Source organism: Apostichopus japonicus, chromosome 22 (genome assembly GCF_037975245.1).
Source record: "Apostichopus japonicus isolate 1M-3 chromosome 22, ASM3797524v1, whole genome shotgun sequence".
NCBI lineage: Eukaryota > Metazoa > Echinodermata > Holothuroidea > Aspidochirotida > Stichopodidae > Apostichopus > Apostichopus japonicus.
In genome coordinates this window covers 2,105,708-2,125,471 of record NC_092582.1, presented here as the reverse complement: position 1 = coordinate 2,125,471, position 19,764 = coordinate 2,105,708, and the positions used below count along the sequence as shown (strand labels likewise).

The 19,764-nt window shown below is 37.1% G+C and overlaps 1 protein-coding gene across 2 annotated transcripts; it reads right to left on the bottom strand.

Moving 5' to 3' along the window:
* Positions 1–4,916: 4,916 nt before the first annotated feature.
* On the bottom strand, positions 4,917–19,434 carry LOC139963878 (probable G-protein coupled receptor No18). Of its 2 annotated transcripts, XM_071965083.1 has the most exons (4): positions 19,296–19,434; positions 9,647–10,620; positions 8,423–9,041; positions 4,917–7,249 (listed from the first exon to the last, which is right to left on the bottom strand). In XM_071965083.1, exons 2-4 carry the CDS (start codon positions 9,947–9,949, stop codon positions 6,954–6,956), a joined length of 1,218 nt encoding a protein of 405 aa, XP_071821184.1. In that variant the 5' UTR covers positions 9,950–10,620; positions 19,296–19,434; the 3' UTR covers positions 4,917–6,953. The 2 variants fall into 2 exon arrangements, with proteins under 2 accessions (XP_071821184.1, XP_071821185.1); XM_071965084.1 differs by lacking the exon at positions 19,296–19,434 and having other exon boundaries at positions 9,647–11,336.
* Positions 19,435–19,764: the final 330 nt, after the last annotated feature.

Here is a 19,764-nt window from a genome sequence, read left to right as displayed (position 1 = left end):
GTAGTAGTAGTAGTAGCAGTAGCAGTAGCAGTAGTAGTAGTAGTAGTAGTAGTAGTAGTAGTAGTAGTAGTAGTAGTAGTAGTAGTAGTAATAGTATAGTAGTAGTATCAGTAGTAGTAGTATCAGTAGTATGCTTCAAAATTATTTTACAAACTTACAAAATTTCAAAATCTATTTTATGATTTTTGTTTACTTTGTGCTGTCTTTATTTACCTTTTTTGGTTGCTATGGTTTCATTTTAGCGTGCGGGCAAACATTATAACGTTACAACAAGATCTAATTGCATTGAGTCAATTTCGTATAAATTGAGAAAAGTGCCGGGTTTGCTATAGAGTGCATGTAAACACAGATAACAGTAATGTAGATACTTGAAGTTAGAAAGATGACTTGAGGCAGGATTTTAGGATTTGATATGAATGAAAAAAAAAATATATTAACATGATTGGTAGTAATGTTTTCTATATATATTTCGGTTTTCAAGATATTCACCGCTAAATATATGCTACGTCTTTGGAATTGCCCATTTCAAGCCAAATTAGCTATGACGTCAGCTAATTAGTACAGGCTTCCGGGTGAATGTTATGTCTTTTGTCTTATAAATTCAAATTAGTCAACCAACACGTGTTTCATACAAACAACAGAGCAATATTGGATGAGTTACGATAACATTTGGCCTTGAATATTTGAGGAGCATACAAGTCTTATCCATTGCCACAGAGTTTTTTTTGTTTCATCTGAGGAATTGACCTAATCGTCGGTGAATTAGACTATGTAGTTCAGTCAATTAAATTGATAAACCTGCAGCTGTTGAAAGATTCATTTCTCAGATATTGTCAATATGGCATAGAAATACAAGCTCGTCTGATAAAAGTATAGTGGTTTTTCATTCGTCTACAACATACGAAAATAAATTTGTGACTAATACACGCATCCTTTAAAATTCACATTGCGCAACGGAGAGAAACGTACCGTATAAACCATAAATCTCGTGGAGTCAATTTTGACTTCTTAGCATTTGTACTACAAAATCAATTTAATTCAATTCAAATTTGATTTCTCATATTATACAGAAGAAAACATAACACAACAGTACAGTATATAGAAAAAAAAATATAGCATAACTATGTAAGACACCATAGAAAACAGAAATACTATTAACAAGGCTATAGTGACCATAATGAAAGATAGAACAAACAAGCTAAAGAAGCTTCGTTTTAACAAAGAAATTGACAGATTATAGACAACAAAGAGACTGCAGGAGAGAAGAAACTGACGGAGAGAGAGAAGATAAAAGAGGGAGAAAAGAGAGGAAATAAGAAAGGGATATATGGAGATGAGCAGAGAACGCATTACTGATAAAAAGAAGAAAGGAATAGAGAGAAGGATAGAGAAGTGATTATCTTACAAATAATTGTTAACAAGTTCTGCTTGCAGTTGCCTTTTAAAGGAATTAAGTGACAGCAGTTTTAAGAAGAAGAAGAAGATGAAGAAAGCGACTGCCACACTAAGGTGAAACATGTATAGTTGTTGTTGATGAGAAATTTACCATGTTGAGTAATTTGGCGGGGTTACTGTAATGAAAAAAAGTGCATTTCTATCTCGAGTTGTTATGGATTAGTTTAGAAACACAGGAAATTAGGCTCACAGCCAACAATTTAACTTTGATGTCATCATTGGTTGAAAGGAAGAGAGAAAAGACTTCTGGTTGGATATATAGAGTTGAACTCTTTCCAACTATGTCGTCGGGAATGCCAAGTTCAGTTTTGTTAGTTGGCTAAGTTTACGATGCATCGAGACGAACGTATTAAAAAACGCCACAAACAGAAAAGTTTAAACAACAAAAAATAGATTTTTCTTTTCACAAAATCATAGGTATAATAATAATTAAGTCCGAGGTTACTTCAAAAGTATCATAAGTTTTGAGTGTTTTTATCGCAATGGACTAACAGTTTTCTTATTAACACCCGTGTAAAGTTGTACGTGCCTATATTATGTCAAAGTTTTTAACCCAATAAAACCAAAATAATTGAGGCGTTTATATCATAATCAGAAACCCCAACTCCAACTACTCACCCCCCCCCCCCTACCAATGACCGTTGTTTGCGAAAATTTACAATATAACTTCTACTCATTCGCTTAGCTTCTAAGGATGGATGTGAACTGTGCCTATACTGGCGCAATCACCATTACGGGAGGGGGGGGGGGCGTAAGACGTTGTCAAGTGAGAGGTTTCCCCTTTGGTTATTGTAGTAAAATGAATGGTGCTATATTTTGCAAGTTTTTAAAGCATTGTTGACTATTTTCGGTTTTGGTCGTACGGCAAATACATATTAGATATATTGTATTAGAAAGCAATAGAAGGTGTAGAGGGGGGGGGGGGGGTAGGGGGTTCTAAATGTCCGCGACTGAAGTTTGCAGGGGTATGAAATTTAATAGCAGAGCGTCCTCGGCCCCAGCGTTGGCCTAATACTTTCCCAATTGTATGTAAAAAGCCCCTGCGCGAAAGAACGTTCTTCCCCGACTGACTACTATATTGAGTTACAATGCGGAAAATAGTTATAATCCCATGAAATACAGGGAACATTTCAATTAAAACTCTCGAAGAACATTCAACCGTGATGACATCACGGACCACCCACTGTGATTCACAGGCTGGAAGAATCGTGGGTTTAGCCAATCAAAAAATTGTTAAATTCATTCAACCTTATCTCAAGTTAGGAACAAGACATTCATGATATGCGGTTCTCATCAAACAGTGTGCGGGAATATTGCCCTCTCTTCAAGATAAAAGTGTTACTGTCTTCCACTGGACTCTCCCTTTAATCTGTTATTACCACTTGTCACTTATTCTAAATGATTTTTGATTGAAAAAATGTATCACTTTGAAGTTTGCAATTACAATTTAAATCAAATTGTGTTATCAACACCCATTAAAAGCGGAATGATTCTGTTGTCCTTTTGGATTCTCTAGTAAAGCGAATTCCTGCATTTAGTTGCGGAATGTTTTTTTCCCGTTGTTGTCGCTATTTTCTTTTCCTTTTGCCCCCCTTTCTTTTCTTATTTAACCTTTTCTTCATTCTTCCTTTCTTTCGTTTTATTTTCTCGCTCTTTCTATCTTTTGGTGCAACAAGTTCTTCGTTTTTAATTGGAATTATCGACCTAAGCCTACACCATTTTTGGAGTGCGCGGATAAACTTCAATAAGACCAAGTACAAACCTCCACGGGGCGAAATAGGAGCGGTAAACGAAAGGCAACGTTATATTCGCTCCTAAACCATGGGCTAGAGAATTGTTGGGGGCTAGCCCCTCACTTTTTTGTTTTCGGGCATTGAAATAAAAGTATAAAGCTGAGTTTCTCGACCTATATCCTGTACAAACAGTGGATGAAACTAGGCTGAATAGCCACCGGGCAAAACTATTTTTCTGCTACCGCTCTTCGTCGTTTGAAGGTGCAAGCGAATGACGCCGCTGTAGACAATTGATAAGGAAGGTTTAGACAAGTCGAAAAGAGAAAAAAGAAAAAAAAAATAAGTCGGAAACATGAGCTCATGTGAGGATAACCCTATCGTAGAAAAAGAGGCCCTTTTGAGGTAAAGAAAAGAGTGTTGAAAAGAGGCCTGCGTGCGATCTAAAGAAACCATCGTACAAGTATACAAATTACTCTTGTGTTTCACTCAAAAGTAGTAGAACTGTTTGCACCAGCTAAACATGTGCGAAAGTCGTCAAAGGGTGCATAGAACAAGTTAAAATAGCAAGCCATTAGCACAAACAAACAGAGCACCGTATACCTTTAGTTCATCTGAGTGTTATATCACTGTTGGTCTGGGCTCGGCTCGCGACAGAGGCGCCATCACAACGAGATAGGAAAATGACTGGTAATAAGGTGAGGGTACGAGGGTCTAATGTGTATTGTAGGCCTATACCCATATATCAACAGAAGGCATTGCCATACATTCTGGATACTGACTGCCACGGTACCCAAACACACACATCTCTGACAAACAACCAATGAGTTGATGATTTGAATTACTGAGTGCGGGTGGGTTGGTTTGTTCAGTTATCGCTTTAAATTGTACAAAACACGACGAAAACAATTGATAACAGTTATCGTCAGCCCATTCATGCATCTCTGTTGTTGTTTTGCTTCTTGTTTTATTGTTTTGTTTGTGTTCAGATTTTGTTTTTCTTCTTGTGTTTGCTTTAACCTATAGCTATGGAGTTTGTTTTCAGTTGAGTAATAGTTCATACAGTGGCGTAGGAAGGTACTTTTGAGTGGGGGGGGGGGGCTGAAGATTGATGGCCGGCCTAGGGGAGGGGTCTAAGGAGGGGGTGCAATATAGCACACTTCAACACCCACTTCATTTTGTAAACTTAATTTTGTATTTTCACCTGGCCTTAGATGCAATTTGGTGCTCCAAATGAGATTTTTTTTCTCATTTGGAAATGAAAAAGGGGTTTTCTGACTTGCGAAGCGGGGGGGGGGGGGCGGAATGATACTTCCGCCCCTCCACATTTTTCACTGGGGGGCTGGCGCCCCCCCCCCGGTTCCTACGCCCTTGAGTTCATATATGTAATGTTATTTCGACAATTCTTCCAGGAAATCAAGTTGTGAAATATATTGCCAATTTAGAACTGAAATATCAGCATTACTGCAACATTAGCCTACTGTAATATACTGTCATGAAAACCGCCAGAAAATAGACTGCGTTTTCCTCTTGATTTTTTGCGAAACTGTCTATTTTTTGGGGGGGGGGAATGGTTGGGATTGAATGACCAAAGTTACACAAGATGGTCCAACCGCTTTGAATTACCAGCCACATCGATCTGACGCAGCATTGCTCAAAAAGCCGAAAAGTGTTGTTGGAATGCAGCTCGGTTTTAATGTATTGCACAAAAGAAGATTACAATTGATCGAACTTGGTCCGCGATTTATTTCGTTCAATGGAATACATATAATAGGCCTATTCTATTATTCGATTATTACAAATAGGTTCGTCGCCCAGATATATTTAATTGGTGGTAGAATAAATTTGGAAATGTTAAAATCTTTTTTATTTGAACATCGACTACGGAATTCAGTTAATGAAATACATTGTTGCGTGATTTTAGTATCAAACTAAAACATCACCAATTTGAAAATTAACTCAAAAGGCCTTTATAAAGGCGTTCGAAACTGTGGCGCTATTCAATTTTCCAATACAATAGATTTGTGTCGTCCTATATTTGTTGTTTTCAACATCGACGACAATGAGCAAAACAAAGTGGTTTAACTAATATTATTATTATTTTATACAATTTAAAGAAACATTTAACGACTGCACGAGAGTGAACTTTTCCTAGTAAAATGTTTCAGTATTTGTTCGCGTATGATTGTCTATGTTACTACTCCAACGGGCATGGAGGGAGAGATACGCAGTGGAAAGGGTGGTGGTGGGTGGAGGGGGTGGGGGTTGTATACAGTCGTGGTTGCGTTGGCCGTGGTTGTGGCAAATGGCGACAAAGTACAAGAGGTGGTGATATATATCGGGGGGTAATGATGGCACTGACAGTGGTGATAACGTTGGGATTATTTCGATGACGGTGACGATGTCGTTGGTGGTAATGACGGTGGTGGTTGCAACGGCATCACTGCTGCGGTAGTGTTTTACCACCCTAAAGGGTAGAGACGGGGAGACAAGCAATGGTAAGTGGAAGGGTTATAGTTAAACAGTGACTGTGGTAATGGCCACAACGTAGATAGTAATATGTATTTAGGGATAGAGGCCACCATTGCCCAGACGGTGGGGATAACGATGGTAGCAGTTCGTTGAGAAAGTTACTCTGGCAGCGACGATGGCATCGACAGCAGAGGTGTTACTACAGTTACGGTATAGTGGGTTACCACCCCTTACAGGTACAGAAGGGGCTAAAAGCAGTGGCAGGGATAGGGGTTGTTCTACAGTGGTTGTGGTGATAGCTGTAGTGATGGCGACATTTAACATCGTCGTTATGGAGACGGTATTAATAAAGCGAGAGGGGCTTGAGTTGGCTCGGACAATGGTGATAATGGTGACAGTAGCGGTAGAGATGGTTTCGTTGACGGTGACGGTGACGGTGACGGTGACGGTGACGACGGAGTTAACATGTGACAGTGGTAGTAATATTAATATTACAATTTTTCACCTGGCAAAAAGAACGTTAAGTCTTTTCGCGAAAGCGTCAATCCTTATTCCGAGCCAGTTCCCTAAAGGAATGTTTTTGAAGACGTAACAGGATTGGTCATCTTCTGAACTGATAGTTGGTGTTTCCTTGGTGTGGTTTATGTGTATTAAAACTCTTAACAAACAGCCTAAGCTTACTTGTAAATTCAATCGTCGAATTTTGTCGCTAATTACTTGAATCATGTGACTCCATTGTTATCTTATGTAGTTACTGATACTGTGATTATTGTTCATGTGCACTTTTTTATACTTTTTGGTTTTCTCACTTAGCACACCCAAAAAGTAAATCTTGATTTGTAATTTTGAGGCTTATTATTTACACTTAACATGTTTGATTGACCTATCAAATTCAATAGAAGGGTCTCCCATGATAATTTAAGACAACACTTGTTTTGAATTTTTCGGAAATATTTTGTGATCAAAGTCAGGCTGAAAAAGGTTAGTAAATCTAAGTAAGGCCTTTTTCATAAGTAATCATCTTACTCGATTATAATTTATTCTTTTTTGTTATCAGATGCAATTTCATATTCTTATCAATCACATTTGAACAGCATACAAGACATTTATAACATTTTCACATCATCTGAAAGTAACTTTGTGAATCTAACCTAATCAAGTTATAATGAACTTTGATCCCAGACAATCAAATGAGATTTTAGGAGTACGTTTATCGCCTACATGACGATGTGGTCTGAATCAATCTATTATGAAAGTTTCTATAAGAAACAGCCATTTTCTAAGTTTTCTTAAGTTTTAATTCTTATTTCGTTCCGTATCATTGGTCTCTTTAAATTCTGATTCAGCAGGTATACTCTGCCGTCGCCTCTCCGTGGTGTACTTCTCAGTATCCAGTTTCTTCTTACAAATAGAGGTCCTGAGACGTTTGTTGAAGGCCACGTAAATGACAGGGTCGAGAGCTGAGTTGAAAAAGAGGAGCCATTTTGCAAATACTCCCAAACCGTGACTCGGTACGAGATCCCATGCGCACGTAGCGTGTATGATGAAGTATGGCGTCCAACACGCGAAACTTGTCGACACTATCAATCCACCTAAAAGGGGAAAAAAATCAGTTGTTGTTGTTGAGCACATTAGTTTAGTGTTATAATAGCAAAAGTATACTCCCAATCAACACATAAAACAATACACGCAGAGACTCACAAAACGCGCGCGCAAAAAACACAGAAAAACAAACACAAACATATTAGTACATAAACACACGCATACACCGAGGCTGGCTGGCGCAGAAAAATCAGTTATCTACGCGGTGAATTGGGGCCTTAAAACAACTGACGCATTTATCGACTCGACCAAACTAGCTATGTTGGTGACCAAAAGAAATCGGCACCTTCGGTAACTCAACATCAAGCCCGGTTCCGACCCGGTATAGGCCAATCCGCCCATGACGTGCACACGCGTACAGGCTGACAGGTGCAAAGTGTCTCAGTGGTAACCCCGACTGGAAGGCTCTTCCACAAGCTTAATTAACGCGCTAGTTGTAATGGAAATTATTGACGAAGTGCCTTAGACGTTTTGTGCCAACTGAATAAATTGTCTCCAATTAATAATGCAAACGTAAACAGCCTGTTTGAAATAAAATGTGTTTCTTTTTATTTATTTTTTTCAGTCAAGTGACTAATAATTGGTTTCATAGCTTTCTTGTTTACTTGTTTTCTTGAGGCTCCCGTATGTTGAACATTAATGACTAACATAAAGCATATTTTATGTTCAATCCTTCCTTTATTCAATGTAGAGTTTAAAATGTCTAGAAAAGTCCCAGATAGTAACATATGAACATTTTTTCTCTCTCTCTCGATATGTTACCAATTATAGGTTTTTGGCTTGGATGTTGAAGTTGCACATATGTACTTCAACAGCACACATGGCGCGGAAATTGAGCAATTTGAGTCACGTGTAGACCACTTGAGGCCTTAAAAGCAACGTAGGGAAATTATAGTTGAGTTAACAGGTTTGTTTAGCTAGTGAGAGCTTCTTCAAGTAAGGTATACTTTATATAACTTTATACTTGAGCTGTTTAGTGAAAACGTCAGTAGGGAATCTATATCCATTATGCTACCTTAAAGAATAAACAACCTTTCTCAAGTTAAAAGGTGCTATATGCTAACCAAATTGTGAAACTAAGGAAAGCCTCTGTAATGACATAGAATTCCTCTTGTGAGACAGCCATGCGCAATGTTTTAATTGGTTACTTATAGTATACTTACACGTAAGAGCAACTCGTTTGTCGGCCGACATGTTGGCTCTCCTCTGTGTCGGATGTCTTCTATGCTTCACACTTTGCTTCGTAGACACCCGTCTCTCACGCTCTTCATTAGTTGTCATGGCGACCTGTATACTGACCGTAGATATGTTGTTGTTTTCCTGGCCGCAATTAGTTTCCGAAGTATCCCGGAGACTATCTCGTCCTTTCTGATATTTAGCGACAGTTGGTCTCATAGGGCTTGGCCTACTTTTGGTCTTACGGAGCCTCGCCTCACTGCGTCTTATTTCTCTGATGATGAGGGAGTAGCAGATACTCATTGTCGGAAGAGCGATTCCGTAGAGGAAGATGATCATGAGGATGAAGAATGGACAAGAATCGTGCCAATCGGGGGAACACGCATGCGCACCTGCGGTGTAGACAGAGGCAGATAATAACCCACTAGCAGGGAACACAGCTACGATAGAGGGAATTCCCCAGGCGACTCCGAGCATCACGTAGGCGTGGATCTTACGGATAGTGATCCGGTCCGGAACCACTACTCCCAGAAAACGATGGATCGCAATCAAACACACGGCAAAGACATTACTCAGATGAAATACAAGGCCCATGTAGTTTTGCACCTGTATGGTACAAAAGAAATATATAAAACAATAATTTAATATAATATAATATTATATAATATAGTGTGTGCGTGTGTGTATGCAAACATATATATATATAGGCCCACCTAGATATGTAGACTTCGAGTTCTTAACAATACAGCAGAGAAACTAAATAGCGCCGCCTTTAAAAACCGGTTGGTCATATGAAGTTTGAAATGAAGTGATGACGAGGAGGAATTGAATGTTGAATCGAGTTAATGGACATGGACATGATTGTAGTGCGCAATTTTGGGAAATTAGGAATTAGGAAAAAAATTTGAGAGCAACATTAATGGAAGTAACGCCATCTGTACAAAGCCTTAAAGAGGAATGTATTTTAAGATCAAATCTAGAGGCTTTCTTAATTTATATGGTTGCAATTCTCAAACTGGAAGCTGTCTCGATGCATGGCCAACGTACCATATATCCCATGAGAGAAAGATTAGATGTAATTAGAGAAAAACAAGTGTGAGACCAAATTAATTTGACGATTTAGTTGTGTCTGATCAACATAATGACAATATGAAGTATGTTATCACATGGTTGAAATGAAAATGAAATGAAATGTGGTGGCGTCAACTCACCTTGCATAATAAGTCGAAGCACTTAATATAACCAGGGTTGAATACGTCGTATAATGCAAACATCATACAAGCTAGCGTGATACCCAAATCTGTGATAAATAGATTCAGTATAAATATATAATGTATATTCCTTCCGTTGTATGATTTCAGGATCGCCACAATGGCGAATAGATTGGCTGACAGTGCCACGGTAAGGATTAGAAGCAAGGTAAGCGCCTCCAATACAACAGAGAGTCTGCGATGATGGAAGGTGCTGTTATTAGTGGTGTAGTTATAGTACCATAACTCCTGCTGCATACACATTGTCCCGTCCTCTGGGAGTCCAGCAAAACTAGTTTTTCAAAGTAACCAAAAACTCTCTTTTGACAAGCTTGAAAAATTGATAAATTCTATGAAATTCATGTCAAATTCTGTCTGTAGGAAATTTTTAGGAAACTCGTTCGACAAAGTTATTCAATATATATACCTTGACAAAAGTTGTTTTCAATATTTTTAGCGTATTTTTAAGTTTTCTCTTTCAAATTTCATAATGTGTCATTTTTTTCTTTCTTTATTGCTTTGGTTGCTTTGTAAGATTCTACAATGATGAGCAAAGTATACACAGAACTAACAAGTTAAACTTGAAGGACAGGTAAAAAACCTTGCTGGTAAGCTTGTAAGATTTTCACTCCTAAACACACATTTTCTGGTAAAGGAAGTAGCCGTCCATTGATGAAAAGATTAGATAACTGTACCATAACACTGCCCAGAAATTCTTGCGATCTGTTCCACGTACAAAACTCAGTTCTGCAATAGTTGTTTACATTGGCTTACTTGAGATCCAATCGTATATGTTGTAGGCTTGCTCTTTCCAATTATAAAAAATAACAGTAGTCTCCGATACTATACAGCAAAGATACAGCAAAGATTTATCCGTGGTTGTGCGTGTATTCATGCACAACTCATTTTCACTGCAGGAATCTCCAAATTTGAAACTGTACAGGTGAAGTATAAGACAGGATTTAGACAAAAATCATGCTTTATGACAACGGAAAAGCAATCTCAGCTATGAAGTGAAAAAGGTGAATCACTAAAAACCTCAAAAGTGGAACTTTAAAATGCCAAATTGGTTAAGTTATCTTCCCTTTGTATTTAGCAACCATACACGCTATATACTCGTCAACAGTATGCATGTAGTAAATTCGTACGTATTACATCTACATTTGCCAAACAACTATTAATTTCATGTACAAATGTCATGAAAAATGAGAGCTTATGGAGCAATAATTCCATTCGACTATGAAAAGCTGAAAAATTTGATCAAAGTGGAAGTTTTAGTGAAGTAAACGTCTTGGTCCCTTGGTTCCTCACAGCGTAATGAATAAGAAGTTGAAACCATTCAAAATGTAACACTCGCTTCAAACACTTTCTACTAAATACTTATAAATCCTTTATTTCAAAATTCTTTGATTAAACTGCCAAAAATATTTCCAGATCTCGCATACAGTATACACAGAATTTCACAATTTTTAGTGCGATAAAATATCAGATGCCTAACATCGGAACGCTTGGTGGAGATGAAGTTGAGCTATGCTTGCTCTATGTCGCTGTAAACCGACAGAAATGTTGGACAGAAAACCTCTCACCAAAAGTAAGGATATTATATCAACTTTAAAGCTCGTCACAGGAAGACACATGCCTATTGTAACTGTTCATATATGTAACTGTTAATAATTATCACACAGCGTTTACAAGTAATATGCGACACGCCGCTTATGGTAATTGGTGTTAATTTTTACCCAAACAATACTCTGCCGTTTCAGTATTGGTGTAGTTGTATTGACAGCATTAATTTGTTGACTAAGATGGTTGTCTGAACCACTTAGTATTGGTTCGAATGCACTTTTTCGTATCCAGGTTACATTAAGATGATGGATGCTTCGCTTTTAAAGAACTTCGACTGAGTGAAGAGAATGTTTTGGCAAAAAAACACTCAACTAACTTTTCGCGATCCCTTTCTCTTTAATTGGAAAAAAAGACGGGAAGCGAATTTGAATAATAATAGTAATAATAATAAAAGCAAAAAATTGTCAACAGATATATTATGGTTGAGTATGTAACCAGACGATATAACACAGAAAGATGCATTTATCATTACTCACGTGACTCATTCATGAGTAGTTTAAAAGGTCTGAGATCTTCCTTGAAACATGATATATAAGAATAAATAAATAAATTACTATTACTATATATACTATATATATATATATATATATATATATATATATATATATAAATATATATATATATATATATATATATATATATAATTGATATATATATATATATATCATATATATATATATATATATATATATATATATATATATATATGCGGACACTCTGTATGCGGACACCCTAACCACTAGGCTATGGACGCTGATTGTATGTCCAGAGGTTCGAAACCGGTAAGGAAGGTCGTAATTCCACTGTAGGCGTTTGTCACCTGTATCGAACAATACTAGTTCTGTTTTTGGTGACATATTTTGCCTTACTCTAGAGATCAAACATGATGCTAACCAACTCGAAATCATTTGTGATTCCTAAAGCTGGATCTCGAAAGAGATACTATATACACACACACACACACATATATATATATATATATATATATATATATATATATATATATATATATATATATATATATATTTATATTTATATAAATGGTACGTAGGCTTATAATGCAAATAATTATGATTTAGAATAAAATAAACAAAAACTACGGTATACCGTAACCCCTTTAAAAACTAACTAGCAGATTCCACGGAAGTTATAAAGAGTTATCTCATAACAGGCGAGTTGACAGATGTTACGTAACTAATTGGTGACCCGATCCATATGAAAAGATACCTTGATTGATCGATTTAGAAATTACGAGAGAAACAAACAAACAGACACAAATCAGTCATTAACTTTAACCTACTGAGTAATTCAATTCATTCAAATATTAGCTTGTTTGGTTAGTTACTTAGCAACCAATATATTCTATCCTCCTTACTTATCGAAACTTTAAATAAGATATGTTAAGGCATTTGAAATGGTTTGAGAAAGAAGAGTGAAACAGACAGAACTGATCCACAATATTATATGATGACAGTCGAACACGTCACTGTTACGTCACACTAGGCTTATTATATCACATGGCGCAAAATCGAGAAATTGGAATATGGCCTGATATTTGAATAAGGGGGTGGTCATTTTGGGTATTTTATTTTAAATTAAAAAAGAACCAGAGAACGTATTGGCTAGGAAGGAGTTTGAGCTAGTGATCTCAGCAAAGTCCCCATGTGATGATAAAATATGATACCTATCTTTCCAATATAGCAAAGGTTACGGTACTTTTATATCCGTTAGGAACTGTTATTAACCTTTAAAAGGGTGACTCGGTTAGCCACAGCTAATCTTCCCCGAGGCCCTAAAATACAATCAATATAAAAAGAATAATATTATAAAATAATAAACAAAGAGTAAGACAATTAAACATACAAATATACAACAGTAAATCACAAAACTGTAAAAATGAGTATAGAACATAAAAGCGTAATGAGATGATTAAGACTTGAAAAATTCATTGACTAAACGTTTAAAAATAGGTAAAGATTTGGCATGCTTGCATTCAGCTGGCAAACTATTCCATTCTTTGGCAGCTATGAAGGAAAATCTACGCTTGTGATATTCCGTTTTACCATCTTTCAGGTATAAGTTACTTTGGGTCGTGGATCTCAAATTGTGATTATGAATTTCGTGCGTAAAGTTGAATAACTGGGTTAGATAATTTGGGGAGAGGCCATTCATGGTCTTGTACATCATGATCAATCGTCGTATACGTATTTGCGTATCGACAGGGTGCCACTTTAGCATTTTAAATAATTCTGTCGAGCTTTCATATCTTCCCGAGTTCGTAATAATACGCGCTGCTGCTTTTTGTATATGTAACAACTTTTGTAAATCATTTGCTCCACACGTACCCCAGACTATACTACAATAATCTAGAATGGGTCGTACATACCCATTATAGAAGATAATTTTCGTATTTAAATCAATATATGGTTGTATGCGTCTCAGTAAGGCAAGGCGATTTGAGACTGTTTTACAAACGTTGTCAACCTGAATATGCCAGGATAAATTGTTATCAATTTTTACACCTAATAGTTCTTCATATTTGACAGTCTTGAGAATTTTGCCCCCGAGTGTCACAGAAAGAGTATTTGCATTGTCAGGTAATGAAGCCAGTCTCTGACCAGATCCCATCAACAATACCTTCGTTTTAGTGGTGTTGATTGCCATTTTATTTCGGTCACACCAGGCACTAACTTTTTCCATGTCTCTTTGCAATTTGTTATTCAAGTTAATGGTAGATGTATCACTGGCATAAAATGTTGTGTCGTCAGCATACATATCCGCTGAACAATATTCCAGAGTGAGATCTATATCATTAATATAAATTAAGAACAGAAGTGGACCAAGAATGCTTCCCTGGGGTACACCACATGCAATTCGTCTTGAACTCGATAAAACACCATTTAAGTATGTGCATTGACTTCTATTAACTAAATAGGATTTGAACCAATTAATCGCTTTACTCGATAGACCATAAATACGTAGTTTCGTTACCATAATCTCGTGGTTTACCAAATCGAATGCCTTACTGAGGTCTAAGAAAACAGTTCCCAAAATATACCCCTTATCAATAGATTCCATCCACTGATCTACAACCTTCAATAGCGCCGTTTCGCATGAATGCTTTTCCCTGAAACCCGACTGTGTATTACGTAAAAGGTCAAACTTATTCAAATGCTTACTGAGGGCTAGGTGGACATGTTTTTCAATTATTTTTGAGAGAATTGGTAAAATTGCAATCGGCCTGTAGTTCGATAAATCATGGCGGGATTCCGTTTTAAAACTCGGGATAACCTTAGCTTCCTTCCAGTTACATGGGAATACATCAGTATCAATGCTTTGATTTATTATTCGTGTAATACTGGGAGTAATTTCAATTGCACTTATCTTTAATACATGCGCACTTATTTCATCGAGACCGGTCGCTTTGTTAGGGTCAAGCGACTGCAGATACTTCAAAACATACTGTTCAGTTACTCTTGGGATATTAAATGTCTCCCCTTGTGGTAATTTGGCGTTTACATACTTCCTAACCTCAGGGAAAGTATCACAGTTGTTGTGCTGGTTGTTAACTAGGTAAGTTTGACACACTTCAATAAAATACTTATTGAAGGCTTCCACAATATCACGCGTGTCTGTTATTATTTTTCCATCCACTTTTAAGATATTGGGACTGTGGTTAATAACCATTCCAGTTTGAGGGCCACAGCCGGGGTGATGATGGGGATGGGAGATTGATTAGTATATCCATTACTGTTATTTATTTTTATTTTTCTCCATTCACTGTAGATCGGCGCGAAGGGAAAGCGAGGGATTGGGGGGGGGGGGAGCGGGAGGGGGGTTATTTATCATTACCATCTCTATCGATTGTGGTTTATATTGATATATTCTTTAAGTTACAGATTACATATGATTGCCGCGGGTTCCTTTGATATCTTGAACCACTCTGTTACACCGGATTCCGAAGCTATACAATGTAAATTTGTTAAAGTTCAAAGAACGGCGGCCGATTAGCTTTTTCTGAAAACTTGTATTTGTCAGCCCTATAGAATATCCTGCGATTGTGCGGTTGTATGCATGCATGCATAATTCTTCCAACGAATGCCATAGAACGTTGTTGTTTTCCCACACTCATTTCGGATGTATTTACTTTTACTATAGTGGTTCCAGCTAGCATAACAAATTAGGTCGCTTGGTGACTGTAATAAATATTGATAAAATGCATATCTCCGTTGTTGTTGTTGTTATTGTTGCATTTCTCAGTCCCTCCAATTTGGTCATGCTTGATAATTGCAAAGAATAATCGAAAAGGAAAAAAGAGCCGTTGTTGCATGAACTTCGTTAGTAGAACACATGGTGGGTGCCTCCGCCAATTTGTGCGTGACAGGTCTATTAGTCAGTAGGTGGTATTTGTTGGAGTGTTCTAGCGCCACCAGTTCCTAGAAATTAGCGGTCACATCTAGTTCAAACTATACATTTTGTTGTTCGTCGAGTATTATTTACAAATTATGTCAACAGTAGCAGGAATTCTCCAAGCTCCAATATGTTATTGATCAAATTTTGGCAACCCATTTAGCTTGTTTGATATACTTGATAACAGCTACACATACCAAGTAACGTAGGTTCTAATTTTCATACAAATCATAGCTATGCATGAGTAGTTCATATGAAACCCGTACAAACTCTGGTGCTAATGCAGATAACTTTTGTATGTGTGTATGTATGTATGTATGTATGTATATGTGATCTTCCCGCAAGCAGGAACTCGCGAAAGAAGCCATGGAGGCTTATAGACTCGCAAGCTGACCGAAGCCAATCTCTCGGCACACATCCATTTAACGTCCATGCCGGGAAGTTGTTATTGAACAACACCCTTGCCAGACGACACACATTGCTGTCGGCGGGAATCGAACCGGGGATCTCATGACTGGGAGACGCCGGCGTTAACCACTAGGCTATACACTCCGCCGCTATACACTTTTCTGCGTAACTTAAAATGTCAGAATTTATAAAGAGATATCGATTTCAGTTTTGGAGTCAATTATAGTGTGTAGGTGAAAGGGGTGTTTTCCTGAAAGTGTCCCATGCACTTTCGAGTGGGTGCGAAAACGGCCTGAAGAAAGGACAAGATGTATATATCTATTGCTGCTTGCTTCATTCTTACTGGTACTATATACGCATGGCTTGTCAAATATAACTTGTTCCTCTGGAGATAGAAGTCTCATAGAGACGTCGTCGATTGCAGCAATGGTGCGCAATGTACGTACGACTTATTGTCTTGAGAAAGTCGGTAGTTATTAAAAACAAAGTTTAATACGTATAGCTGAGCCCTACCACAGTTTCATAATAGAGAAACATAGCCTAGCCTGTTTCCCATATAGGCTTAGTTTAAATGAGTTCAATATGTTTCAATGGTTAGGAAGCCGTGCTTGTAATAGAAGCTCCTTAAACACCATATATCCGTGTGATGCTCGAGAATGAGCATTGACTCATAACAACCTTTCTCGTTTATATAAATTTTCAGGGAAGTACAAGGCAGAGATGTAATCGTTGCACCCATTCCTGCTCCGGGGAGAGCCACAATGAACGGCTAATGATGTACCTCAGCACCTGACCAGTTTCTCAAAAACGCAGGGAGGTGAAGACATCATTACTTCATCAATTTAGCCATGGTCAACGAAGATGCTTGGAAACTGAAAAAAATCGAAAACTCATTTCCTAATTGGCAAACCAGAATTGAATACCAAGACACTGATGACTCCCACTACACACAGGAGTAATTTTGAATAAGAATCTTAAGTGCTGATGTCTATGTGTTTATATCTATGTTATTATTGTCTATATATGTTATTAAATCTATGTTATTATTGTCTATGATATTACATCTTTGTTATTATTTTCTATGTTATTATATCTATGTAATTATTGTCTATGTCTATGTTATTATTGTCTATGTTGTTATCTATGTTTTTAATGTCTATGCATTTATATCTATGTCATTATTGTCTGTGTTATTATATCTATGTTATTATTGTCTATGTTATTATATCTATGTTATTATTGTCTATGTTTTTTATATATGTTATTATTGTCTATGTTATTATATCTATGTTATTATTGTCTATGTTATTATATCTATGTTATTATTGTCTATGTTATTATATCTATGTTATTATTGCCTATGTTATTATATCTATGTTATTATTGTCTATGTTATTATATCTATGTTATTATTGTCTATGTTATTATATCTATGTTATTATTGTCTATGTTATTATATCTATGTTATTATTGCCTATGTTATTATATCTATGTTATTATTGTCTATGTTATTATATCTATGTTATTATTGTCTATGTTATTATTTCTATGTTATTATTGTCTATGTTATTATATCTATGTTATTATTGTCTATGTTATTATTTCTATGTTATTATTGTCTATGTTATTATTGTTTATGATATTGTCTATGTTTTTATTTACTATCACAAATCATTGTCAGCTATTTTCATCTTTGTGACAAGTGCATTGGTTTGCCACAACCTCGACTAACCAAGAAAATTCTGCTTCAGTTACTTTTAACTAACACTTACGAGAAAGCATAAGTTTAAGTTGAAGCGAATAAAACCGACAGCGATCGTAACGTCACAAAACTTGGTTTGCATTTATCAGCAAACGGTTAACCATCGATAATATTTTGGCACTTTGCGGGGCTAAGTAGTACTATTATTACCGCCAACAATCATTTAAAATCTAGAAAAACTCTAGATTTGAAAACAAGATAAGCTTTGACTAATACCTGCCAAAGAAAAGGAACGCGTGCCTGTGTGCGTATGATACAAACGAATTTAAAGCTATATGGTGCGTTGGAGTTTGACTTCATCCTTACAAGGAAGTTGGAACACACCCCCTGGCTGTACCGGAATTAGGGCTAGGACAATGGGGACTACACTCCCCCACATACATTTAGGGTCCCAAGATGTTTTGACATTAAAAATGTGAGATATGATGTAGGTCTATATCGTAATCGATAGGCACTTCGACGGCCTCATCGCGATCTGAATACTTATAGATTTGTTTACGTGGTATTCAGTTAAACTGTCTAACCTCCCAAAATTATGCTCACATGAGCGTAAGACAATAGTAATTAATACTGCAATTATGCGTATTGCCGCTTATAGTATACAGAGCAATCGTTACACATGACCCAACGTTAGCTAGCTAACAAATAATATCATTACTAGAGTAGATAATGCTGAAATAGCCCCCACATTAGCCTGGACCCGGGAACTCACAAGCTTAATCTAGCCCTGCACGTTAAATAGACTGAGAATAGCCTAATCTTCCCCTCCCCCAACCCCCGCCCCCCCCCCACTCCACCGATACACACAAACTTGGTAATACAATACCATAAAGAATAGGATTTCTGATCACGCCGAACTTAATTTAATAACTTGTTATTGCAATCTTACATGAATAGTTCCTGGTTATATGTGTTATAGAATACAAATAACTTCCTTTAATCCGCCGTGAAAAGTGTTAGTCATGGAGGGGGAGACTAATGACCCGACTATTAAACAAATATTATTGGATTTAAAGACCAAAAAAGGACACAAAAAGAGACTTTTAGCCGCCTATTGTAAGTTCCCTGTTTGTCTTTATTAAGTGTAATTACTCATTCGCTTTATATAGGTCGATTTTAGTAAGTGTTGCGAATGGACGATGACTTTACACCCTATTCACTTACCTACACGGGAAAACCCGGCTTTGAGGATTGTGGAAGTCTGTTGCAGTGACATATCACATTTTATGAATATTGAAGAATGTGTCAAGAACAAATATGCTTAAAGAGGGGGTAGGTGGGGAGGGGGAGGGGGGGGTTGAGGAACGAGAGCTGATTGTGTATGTTATAGACAATACTGAGGGTCATTTGACAAATTTAAACAATGCTTATAATACATAGACTAAATATAAGGGCGCACCTGACCATATAAATTCCTATTTCATAGGATTCGGGAAATTATCTGGATCTGATCCTCCGTTCGAGCTCAACTTCCCAGTGAAAGTTCTCGCACTCAGAATCTGTCCCGGAGTTCTTAATCCTCCTTCCCAGGGGGATCAGATCCGGAGCTCGAGGTCACAATGACAAAATGTGAAAGACTGGTGGATCACAGTGATCCGAGATCACGATGACACATGACGTCATATCCTGTTTATTACCACATAGAGTAGATATACGAGTAGAGTTGATACAAGATTGTATAGGTGAAAACATCGACTCGGCTTAGGCTGTGTTCTACGTATAACTTTGATCGGTTGCTAGCGGTCTGATCACCCGCGAGGGATCCATTGTAACAACAACACAAAAAGTGAAGAGAAATATTTTTGGATTTGGAAAGACACTATTATAAGATCGGAGGATCAAATATGAGAACACGGTCAACATGAGTACTATA